General features: G+C 42.2%; 2 protein-coding genes across 2 annotated transcripts in view; both read left to right on the plus strand.

Moving 5' to 3' along the window:
* The first annotated feature begins 6,294 nt into the window (after positions 1 to 6,294).
* LOC139571579 (acyl-CoA desaturase-like) lies at positions 6,295 to 12,067 on the plus strand. Its single transcript, XM_071394576.1, has 4 exons — positions 6,295 to 6,468; positions 6,746 to 7,006; positions 7,671 to 7,801; positions 11,665 to 12,067. The coding sequence occupies exons 2-4, from the start codon at positions 6,775 to 6,777 to the stop codon at positions 11,956 to 11,958; spliced, it is 657 nt and encodes a 218-aa protein (XP_071250677.1). The 5' UTR covers positions 6,295 to 6,468; positions 6,746 to 6,774; the 3' UTR covers positions 11,959 to 12,067.
* Positions 12,031 to 12,173, plus strand: part of LOC139569880 (protein transport protein Sec31A-like) — a 6,476-nt gene continuing 6,333 nt past the window's right edge. Inside the window, exon 1 of the mRNA XM_071391202.1 lies at positions 12,031 to 12,060. Coding sequence (XP_071247303.1) covers positions 12,031 to 12,060 — 30 coding nt within the window. The remainder of the gene's footprint in view (positions 12,061 to 12,173) is intronic.

Genomic DNA, 12,173 nt, shown 5'->3' on the forward strand with positions numbered 1-12,173 from the left:
CTTGAGTCATTTTCTATTAAGGTATCTTTACTTTTACTCAAGTATGAGAATTGAGTACTTTTTCCACCACTGTATCCTGGAGGATGGTTGCCACCCTTGATATAAAATATTGCAACATTACAACCAAATACTTTTGTTTGTTTCAATGAATCAGGGATCAGATGGATAAGGTAGGATACTTCAAAGCAAGGTATCTAAAGCCTTGTTCCTGCAGGCCTTAATGCTCAAATCAGTTTTGTTTTTCAAATCCGTTTTGGACTACTGACTGTCCAAACAGCGTGGCCAAATCGGATTTGTGTGTGTTCAGACAGCAGTCATTTGCAGACAAGAGTACCCTAGTCGTCATAGTAACAACAGGTGTATGCCATAGTGGTGTAGGCTGATTAGTGGCGGTGATTGTGCTTCCTATCACTCAGACGTCATGTCGCAAGCTAAGATTATGCAAATAAATAGGATTTGAGTCACTTCAAACTGCCAATGTGAACACGGCTTAACTGTTTCTATTTAAGGCTCAAATATTCATATTTGATATCTATGCACAGCATAGGAGGCTGCTGAGGGGAGAACGGATCATAATAATGACAGGAACGGAGCAATGGCATCGAACATCTGGAAACCATGTGTTTGATACCATTCCATTGACTCCACTCCAGTCATTACCATGAGCCTGTTCTCCCCAGTTAGGGTACCACAAATCTCCTGTGATGCACAGCAAGTCATTTGTCAATTCTTACCATTTTTGTTGTCGCAATTACACGGCTACGGTTTAATAGAGGGTAATCCCAGTTTTCCAACGGTGCAGATTTATTTAGGCTAGTGCCGGTGGAAAGTCGACAACGACATTAATGCTTAGTTATAATTAACTAGCGAGATAACTGCTACACGTTGTTTTGAATTGGCTATCTACACTGAACAAAAATATGAATGTGTAACGGATGTGCAATGGCTAGCTAGTCAGCGGTGGTGCGCGCTAATAGCCTTTCAATCGGTGACGTCACTTGCTCTGAGACCTTGAAGTAGTGGTTCCCCTGCAGATCAAGGGGAACCACTACTTCAAGGTCTCAGAGCAAGTGACGTCACCGATTGAAAGGCTATTAGCGCGCACCACCGCTAACGAGCTAGCCATTTCACATCTGTTACAAATGCAACATGTAAAGTGTTGGTCCCATGTTTCATGAGCTGAAATAAAAGATCCCAGAAATGTTCCATATGCACAAACATATTATTTCTCTCAAATTTTGTGAACAAATTTGTTTACATCCCCGTTAGTGAGCATTTAACCATTGCCAAGATAATCTATCCACATGACAGGTCTGGCATATCAAGAAGCTGATTAAACAGTATGATCATTGCACAGGTGAACCTTGTGCTGGGGACAATAAAAGGCCACTCTAAAATGTGCAGTTTTGTCACACAACACAATGTCACAGATGTCTCAAGTTTTGAGGGAGTGTACAATTGGCATGCTGACTGCAGGAATGTTCACCAGAGCTGTTGCCAGAGAATCTAATGTTCTCTACCATAAGCTGCCTCCAGAATTTGGCAGTACGCCCAACTGGCCTCATAACCGCAGACCATGTGTAACCACGCCAGCCCAGGACCTCCACATTCGGCTTCTTCACCTGCGGGATCGTCTGAGACCAGCCACCTGGACAGCTGATGAAACTGTGGGTTAGCACAACCGAAACATTTCTGCACAAACTGTCAGAAACCGTCTCAGGGAAGCTCATCTGTGTGCTCGTCTTCCTCACCAGGGTCTTGACCTGACTGCAGTTCGGCGTCATATCTGACTTCACAGGGCAAAATGCTCACTTCGATGTCCACTGGCAGGCTGGGGAAGTGTGCTCTTCATGGATGAATCCCAGTTTCAACTGTACCGGGCAGATGTCAGACAACGTTTATGGTGTCGTGTGGGCGAGCCGTTTGCTGATGTCAACGTTGTGAACACAGTGCCCAATGGTTGCAGTGGGGTTATGGTATGGGCATGCATAAACTTTGGACAATGAACACAATTGCATTTTATCGATGGCAATTTGAATGGACACAGATACCGTGACGCGATCCTGAGGTCCATTGTCGTGCCATTCTTCCGGCCGCCATCACCTCATGTTTCAGCATGATAATGCACGGCCCCATGTCACACGGAACTTTACACAATTCCTAGAAGCTGAAAATGTGTTTGTTCTTCCATAGCCTGCATTCTCACTAGACTTGTCACCCATTGAGCATGTTTGGGATGCTCTGGATCTATGTGTACGACAGAGTGTTCCAGGTCCCGCCAATATCCAGCAACTTTTCACAGCCATTGAAGAGGAGTGGGACAACATTCCACAGTCCACAATCAACAGCCTGATCAACTCCATGAGAATGAGATTCTTTACTTTATTTCTTTACTTACCTACACACACACACACATACCTTTTTTTCGCACTATTTGTTAGAGCCTGTAAGTAAGCATTTCACTGTAAGGTCTACCTACACCTGTTGTATTCGGCGCACGTGACAAATAAACGTTGATTTGATTTGAGATGTGTCTTGCTGCATTAGGTAAATGGTAGTCACACCAGATACAATGGGGCACAACTTTGGTTTTAGAAGTGGGGGGGACATACAGTTGAAGTCGGAAGTTTACATACACCTAAGCCAAATACATTTCAACTCAGTTTTTCCACAATTCCTGACATTTAATCGAAGTAAAAATTCCCTGTCTTAGGTCAGTTAGGATCACCACTTTATTTTAAGAACGTGAAATGTCAGAATAATAGAAGAGAGAATGATTTATTTCAGCTTGTATTTCTTTCATCACATTCCCAGTGGGTCAGAAGTTTACATACACTCAATTAGTATTTGGTAGCATTGCCTTTAAATTGGTTAACTTGGGTCAAATGTTAGCCAGGTAGCCTTCCACAAGCATCCCACAATAACTTGGGTGAATTTTGGCCCATTCCTCCTGACAGAGCTGGTGTAACGGAGTCAGGTTTGTAGGCCTCCTTGCTCGCACACCCTTTTTCAGGTCTGCCCACAAATTTTCTATAGGATTGAGGTCAGGGCTTTGTGATGGCCACTCCAATACCTTGACTTTGTTGTCCTTAAGCCATTTTGCCACAACTTTGGAAGTGTGCTTGGGGTCATTGTTCATTTGGAAGATCCATTTGCGACCAAGCTTTAACTTCATGACTGATGTCTTGAGATGTTACTTCAATATATCCACATAATTTTCCTACCTCATGATGTCATCTATTTTTTGAAGTGCACCAGTCCCTCCTGCAGCAAAGCACCCCCACAACATGATGCTGCCACCCCCGTGCTTCACAATTGGGATGGTGTTCTTCGGCTTGCAAGCCTCACCCTTTTTCCTCCAAACATAACGATGGTCATTATGGCCAAACAGTTCTATTTTTATTTCATCAGACCAGAGGACATTTCTCCAAAAAGTACGATCTTTGTACCCATGTGCATTTGCAAACCATAGTCTGGCTTTTTTATGGCGGTTTTGGAGCAGTGGCTTCTTCCTTGCTGAGCGGCCTTTCAGGTTATGTCAATATAGGACTCGATTTACTGTGGATATAGATACTTTTGTATCTGTTTCCTCCAGCATCTTCACAATGTCCTTTGCTGTTGTTCTGGGATTGATTTGCACTTTTCGCACCAAAGTACGTTCATCTCTAGGAGACAGAACGCGTCTCCTTCCTGAGCGGTATGATGGCTGCGTGGTCCCATGGTGTTTATACTTGCGTACTATTGTTTGTACAGATGAACGTGGTACCTTCAGGCATTTGGAAAATGCTCCCAAAGATGAACCAGACTTGTGGAGGTCTACAATTGTTTTCTGAGGTTTTGGCTGATTTCTTTTGATTTTCCCATGATGTCAAGCAAAGAGGCACTGAGTTTGAAGGTAGGCCTTGAAATACATTCACAGGTACACTTCCAATTGACTCAAATGATGTCAATTAGCCTATCAGAAGCTTCTAAAGCCATGACATAATTTTCTGGAATTTTCCAAGCTGTTTAAAGGCACAGTCAACTTAGTGTATGTAAACTTCTGACCCACTGGAATTGTGATACAGTGAATTATAAGTGAAATAATTTGTCTGTAAACAATTGTTGGAAAAATGACTTGTGTCATGCACAAAGTAGATGTCCTAACCGACTTGCCAAAACTATAGTTTGTTAACAAGAAATTTGTGGAGTGGTTGAAAATCTAGTTTTAATGACTCCAACCTAAGTGTATGTAAACTTCCGACTTCAAATGTGTGTATATATATATATATATATATAAAATATATATATATTTTTTTTCTTTTCTTTTATTATTTTGTCAAATCCAGACTGATAAACACTCCAAACAGCCTCCCTGACCGCTCGGAGGCGTCTGCATGGTCCTAAAGCACACCCCATCCTATGTTTGTATCACATTCCAATGATACAATGGGGGAATGTGGTGGGGACATGTTGCGCCCCTGCCAGATACTGACTGGTTTTCTGATCCACACGGTATCTGTGACCAACAGATGTATATCTGTATTCCCAGTCATGTGAAATCCATAGATTAGGGCCTAATTAATGTATTTCAATTGACTGATTTCCTTATATGAACTGTAACTCAGTAAAATCTTTGAAATTGTTGCATGTTGCGTTTATATTTTAGTTCAGTGTAGTTAGTCTGTTGTCTGTCATTATTTTATACCTGCTGTTGAATTGCCGCGCTCTCTCTCCTCCGGCAACAGATCACTCATACTGGCACACGTGCAGCATACGCAGTCACGCAATGAATGGTCATTCCGGTAATGGCTGATATGTCGATTTTTAAGTGATTGATCACATTTAAAAGTGTGCCTTCATTAATTATATTAACAAAAATTATGAAACTAATTTAAATTACCTTTCATGACCTTAAAACCCCTAATTTGACACTTGGATCAGCGCATCATGCCATTCAGGCTGGCGCATTTTCAATCTGCACAATCTGGAACAGCCTACAGTCATGCACAGTTTCACAGACTAGCGGCAAATCAATTTAAACAAAGCGGAATCAGGAAATGAATGCCCAATTTTCATTGCTATTCATTCCGCTTTGATCACCGTGTTTTGCCTAGGTGTGTGACTCTGCGCCTGCGACATGCTACTTTGTTATATAGAGGAGCTGGTTTGCAATTACCAAAGAATGTGAAGTCTGGGTACGGCGCTCTGGACAGCTCCGGCCCAAGTCAAGCAATCTTAGACATTATCTCTCACCGCATTCCCATCATTGCAGGGCAACCGTGTGGGTGTGGCTGTATCAATGGACAAAGTATTCTTCTCTTTCTTCGGTGTATGAATGAAAATGGTGATATTAAAAAAGATATGATGAATGAATCAAGCACATAAGAGATAAGCCTATTATCACAAAGCTCATGAACCACCGAAGCTACTGAAATGTGGTGTGACATTCTGAGGCTTCCTGTGGCATTCATCATATAGGTGTGGGAAGCACAGCACTAGACGTGGTAACATCACTTGGCATAGCTGAAGAAGAGAGGGGAGGAACGACTGTAGCCTACCTACTATCTAATGGCTGAAGATAGTGCCCCATCATGTTGACAGTGACGCCATCACTGATGATCCAAACCAACCGTTTGGTTCTTATAAGATGTTTTTATTCTGGGCTACTGGTATTGTCAGTATTGCATTCCATTTCTAGAGTGCCAATCCAATCAAACGTATCCAATCAAACATAAACTATTTGTGTAAACCTGTACAATAGATTATTATTGATCAATATTGTATTAATGAGATGTGACTAAAGTAGGCATACACTTTCTCCATCCAATATTTATCTTTGGGGGGGGGGGGGGGGACTGTGTAATAACCCAGAACTGTACTGTAGTCATAAATCAAATCAAACTTTATTTGTCACATGCGTCCAATACAAGATGTGTAGACCTCACCGTGAAATGCGGATTTACAAGCTCTTTTAACCAACAGTGCAGTTCAAGAAAGAGTTAAGAAAATATTTACCAAATAAACTAAAGTAATTAAAAAAAAATCAAAAGTAACACAATAAAATAACAATCACGAGGCTATATACAGGGGGTACCGGTACTGAGTCAGTGTGCGGTGGTACAGGTTAGTCGAGGTATTTTGTACATGTAACTATGCATAGACATGAAAACCAGACTGTCGTATATTATTATGTAAATGATGAGAATATTCTATAACAAGTTCTTATAACAACGTGAACGTCAGATAACAGGGCAACCAATGACACGTAGCGAGAAAGGTGGTATCAAACCCAGCTTGTCCAATTACAGTCTCGCAAATATCTTCTCCAAACCCGTAGCACCTAGCAAGGTAAACTGCTTCAGCAACACTGTAAGTTAGGTCATCACAGTGCCAGATATTATTTTAAATTCAGTGCCGTTTAACACTATTTGAAACTTGGTTCTGGCATATTTGTTCGCATCGATCAACAGAAGTAGTCTTCATAAGGTACGTTTGCTATTTTATGTAATATAATACTGGGACTTTTCATCCAACATTAGCTAGCTAACGTACGCGGTGTCTTGATGCCAGTGTTCAGCATCACCCAGCAACAGACAGGTGTTGTTATCATCGTGCAACGTTAACCACGATTTAGAGTGACATTAGCTACAAATGTCAGTTTCTGCAGAAACATTACATTTAATTCACATTCATGCCACTATTTTATGACAGTTGTGTTGTCTCATTATTTTGAAGGTAACAAAATGTCTGCTTTCGTTGCCAGTTTCATTCATCAACAAAATCACGGCGAGGATGACTGACACAGAGATAGAGGGTTCGGGGAGACACGGGAACGGTGATGTGCTCGCAGAATCGGCGACAAAAAGAGATGATGTGTTTGATGAGACGTACAAAGAGAAAGAAGGTCCTAAACCTTCAATGATAATCGTGTGGAAAAATATCATATTGATGACTTTCTTGCACATTGGAGCCGTGTACGGCATCTCCCTCGTCCCATCTGCTCATGTTTTGACCTGGGCTTGGTGTAAGTATGATAAAGCTAACCCACTTGTTATTTCAAATTAACTGAGTTTTACAATCAAATCGTTTCTATGGCGTAGTTAATTTTCACATCGGATTGGGCACACAGCACAGCTGGATTCGCCAGTCTTCAGTGCTGCGTAGCGCAAGCTCCCAGCCTCTTTCTCTCTCCCCTGCTGGTGAACACGGATGGTTGTCATTTCTCTGCAACTGTAATACTATAATAACCAGACATGTAGAAAGTTCGAGAAACAATGGTTATTATGCATTCATGAAAAAGTCCTAACCAAATATGATTATTGTATCCCGGAGATAAACTCCAAATGAATGAATCTATGGAAAAGAGACATTTTAATCTGTGACCCTACCACTCCGTTTGACGGTGTATATTATTATTATTGTTCACTATCGCTCGTTTATACCCTGTTATGGAATAGCAGACCTTTTTTTCTGGATTAGATGGCAAACAAATGAATGAATGTTTTAGGAAAAACAGAGAGTACAGGACCCATTCTTGATCTCTGCTACTTGATGCTATGCATGTTTATGGTCGTGGTTCCACTGTTTATCATGCAAATGATTCTGCCCGAGGAGCTGTTGTCATCTGACCATTAAATAGATTTTGTTCCTCTATCTTCCTTGTTCTCTCTCTCTCTCTTTCCACACAGCTGTGTTTTGCTTTTTAACAAGTGCTTTAGGAGTGACTGCGGGGGCTCACCGGCTATGGAGCCACAGGTCCTACAAGGCCTCGTTACCTCTCAGAATCTTTCTTGCCACTGCCAACTCCATGGCCTTTCAGGTAAAACATGTCTTTCCCACTTCACCTTTATTTAACCGCGTTGAACATCAGAAGACAGACAGTAGCGGTATACACACAAAAACATCTTTATTTGTTATGATGACCAAACTTTCCCGGAGTATCATTCTGTTAGCCTGGTCAAGCAGAGGACTGCATGCACTCAGAATGTGAGCTATCACGAGATCAGGCTGCAATGTAGAATGTTAATTCAAATTATTCTAATTTACAGTGCCTTTGGGAAATATTCAGATCCCTTGACTTTATCCACATTTTGTTACGTTACAGCCTTATTCTAAAATGGATTAAATATATTTGTTTTAATCCTCAGCAAGTTACACACAATGCCCCATAATGACAAAGCGAAAACAGGTTTTGAGATATTTTTGCAAATGTATTTGTCAGGACCCGGTGCGAGAAACAGTCACTAATAATCGTCAGAACCCAGAAGATGAGGCAGACACAGCAGTACTAGAGATGGTGGTTTAATTAAAGAACAAAATCTTCAGGCAAAGAAACTAAATCCACAATGTCCAAAAATAAAGCCAAAAGGCACAAAATGGAAATCCTCCAAAATACAAAAGAAACTCCACAAAGTGGTAAAAAACAGCAGGGAAAAACAAACCTCAAAAGACTACTCAAATAATACACAAGAACTAAACCAGAGAACCTCTGGAAAATCCAACAAGAGAAATATCTGAATAAAACAAGGCTTGGGCTGGGGCTGGGTGCTAACTTACAAACACTGAGCAAGGAACTGAGGAACACACAGGGTTTAAATACTAACAAGGGAATGACCTACAGGTGCAAACAATAATAGAGCAAGAAAAACAAAAGGTACAAAAAAGGTGCAATGGGGACATCTAGTGACCAAAACCCGAACAGTCTTGGCCAAAACCTGACAGTATTTATAAAAAAAAAAAATTACGTAAGTATTCAGACCCTTTACTATGAGACTCGAAATTGAGCTCAGGTGCATCCTGTTTCCATTGGCCGTCCTTGATATGTTTCTACAACTTGATTGGAGTCCACCTGTAGTAAATTCAATTGATTGAACATGATTTGGAAAGACCCACACCTGTCTATATAAGGTCCCACAGTTGACAGTGCATGTCAGAGCAAAAACCAAGCCATGAAGTCGAAGGAATTGTCCTTAGAGCTCCGAGACAGGATTGTGTTGAGGCTCAGATCTGGGGAAGGTTAGCAAAACATTTCTGCAGCATTGAAAGTCCCCAAGAAACACAGTGGCCACCATCATTCTTAAATGGAAGAAGTTTGGAACCAACAAGACTCTACATGGAGCTGGCCTCACGGCCAAACTGAGCAATCTGTGGAGAAGGGCCTTGGTCAGGGAGGTGACCAAGAACCTGATGGTCACTCTGACAGAGCTATAGAATTCCTCTGTGGAGATGGGAGAACCTTCCAGAAGGACAACTATCTCTGCAGCACTCCACCAATTAGGCCTTTATGGTAGAGTGGCCAGACGGAAGCCACTCTTCAGTAAAAGGCACATGACAGCCTTTTGTGCTGTTGTCTGTGCCCAATAAGGTTTGTACCATGTTTTGTGCTGCTACCATGTTGTTGTCATGTTGTGTTGCTACCATGCTGTTTTGTCATGTGTTGCTGCCTTGCTATGTTGTTGTCTTAGTTCTCTCTTTATGTAGTGTTGCGTCCTTTTGGTAGACCGTCATTGTAAATAAGAATTTGTTTTTAACTGACTTGCCTAGTTAAATAAAGGTTAAATACAATATAAATACATAAAAACAGCCTGCTTGGAGTTTGCCAAAAGGAACCTGAAGACTCAGACCATGAGAAACAAGAATCTCTGATGAAACCAAGATTAAACTCTTTGGCCTGAATAACGACTGGAGGAAACCTGGAACCATTCCTACGGTGAAGCATGGTGGTGGCAGCATCATGTCTGGAGGAAACCTGGAACCATCCCTATGGTGAAGCATGGTGGTGGCAGCATCATGTCTGGAGGAAACCTGGAACCATCCCTATGGTGAAGCATGGTGGTGGCAGCATCATGTCTGGAGGAAACCTGGAACCATCCCTATGGTGAAGCATGGTGGTGGCAACATCATGTCTGGAGGAAACCTGGAACGGTGGCAGCATCATGTTTGGAGGAAACCTGGAACCATTCCTACGGTGAAGCATAGTGGTGGCAGCATCATGTCTGGAGGAAACCTGGAACCATTCCTATGGTGAAACATAGTGGTGGCAGCATCATGTCTGGAGGAAACCTGGAACCATCCCTACGGTGAAGCATGGTGGTGGCAGCATCATGTCTGGAGGAAACCTGGAACCATTCCTACGGTGAAGCATAGTGGTGGCAGCATCATGTCTGGAGGAAACCTGGAACCATTCCTACGGTGAAGCATAGTGGTGGCAGCATCATGTCTGGAGGAAACCTGGAACCATCCCTACGGTGAAGCATGGTGGTGGCAGCATCATGTCTGGAGGAAACCTGGAACCATCCCTACGGTGAAGCATGGTGGTGGCAGCATCATGTCTGGAGGAAACCTGGAACCATTCCTACGGTGAAGTATAGTGGTGGCAGCATCATGTTGTTGGGATGTTTTTCAGCGTCAGGGACTGGGAGAATAGTCAGGATCGAGGCAGAGATGAACGGAGCAAAGTACAGAGAGGTCCTTGATGAAAATCTTTCTCCAGAGAGAAAGGACCTCAGACTGCGGCGAACGTTCACCTTCCAACAGGACAACGACCCTAAGCACACAGCCAAGACAACGCAGGAATGGCTTCGGGACAAGTCTCTGAATGTCCTTGAGTGGCCCAGCCAGAGCCTGGACTTGGACCCGATCGAACATCTCTGGAGAGACCTGTAAATAACTGTGCAGCAACATTCCTCATCCAACCTGACAGAGCTTGAGAGGATCTGCAGAGAAGAATGGGAGAAACTCCCCAAATACAGGTGTGCCAAGCTTGTAGCGTCATACCCAAGAAGAGTTGAAGCTGTAATCGCTGCCAAAGGTGCTTCAATAAAGTACTGAGTAAAGGGCCTGAATACTTATGTAAATGTGATATTTCCGCTGTTGTTTTTTCATACATTAGAAAAAATGTATTTTAAAAAAAAAACATATGTTTTTGCTTTGTCATTACGGGGTATTGTGTGTAGATTGATTAGAATTATTTTTTAAATCAATTTTAGAATAAGGCTGTAACCTAACAAAAGTTTGGAAAAAGTGAATGGTTCTGAATACTTTCCCAAGGCACTGTATATGTCACATGCAATGGGATATATTTTTGTAATGTAATTTGAGTTGACAACACAGCAAAGATTGAAAGGTACACTTCCTGTTTTTATTTCCTGGATTGGTCTAGTTTGAAGATAACAAAGTTTAGGCCAATGTAATAATTCCATGCAGAAGCGTTTGAAAATAAACAAATTCATTGGACCAGCACCGCGTTGCTGATTCTACAGGATTAGCGAGTAAAAATGACTGGAAGTGAATGTTAGCAGTACTGAAAGTTCACCTTGAAAGTGTAGAATAAACACAATCGTAGTTCATTTCAGCTAACTACTCAGTAAACACAGAATAACTGTCGTTCTGGTCATTTAAACGTTTTTCAAATGATCTACATCCACATGATGACTTGATGTCCCGACCGCTGGTCACGTGTTCAATGCTGATCCTGTAGAATCAGCAACGGTCTGGTCCAATGAATTTGTTTCTTTTCGAAACGCTCCGCATGGAATTATTCCCCTGTCTTAACCAGTATATTAACGACCTAGGCATGGGTACACTCAAAATGGCTGCCAAGTCCACCCATTATGCCATCAGGCCCCTTCTATGGATTCTATGTTTAAACATTTGTCTTTGTGCTCCCCCACCCCATTACAGAATGACATCTTTGAATGGGCTCGGGACCACAGAGTTCACCACAAGTTTTCAGAGACCGATGCCGACCCCCACAACGCCGTCCGAGGGTTCTTCTTCGCCCACATCGGTTGGCTCCTGGTGCGTAAACACCCGGACGTCATTGAGAAGGGGAAGAAGCTGGAGCTCAGTGACTTGAAGGCTGACAAAGTTGTCATGTTCCAGAGGAAGTATGTATTCCTTCCTGATGATCATTTTAAACCCTATTTGTTGAATTTTCTCTTCCATAACTGTTTCTGTTCACTCCATAATCTGTGATGACACTCCCCACTAAACCTGTCCTATTCATAGTTAGATCATCAATACGAAGGTTTGAGAAGCCTCTTCACAATGGAGATCTGGAACATCCATAACCTGCATGTTGTGTATTTATAACTGAATAATGTGATCATCTGTCAAAGAAGAGGCTGCCAGCCGAGACAGTGTTACTGTGTTGGGTCCTGTAGAGAGAGACTGTTAGACTGACAGTCTAT

Source organism: Salvelinus alpinus, chromosome 3 (genome assembly GCF_045679555.1).
Source record: "Salvelinus alpinus chromosome 3, SLU_Salpinus.1, whole genome shotgun sequence".
Classification (NCBI taxonomy): domain Eukaryota; kingdom Metazoa; phylum Chordata; class Actinopteri; order Salmoniformes; family Salmonidae; genus Salvelinus; species Salvelinus alpinus.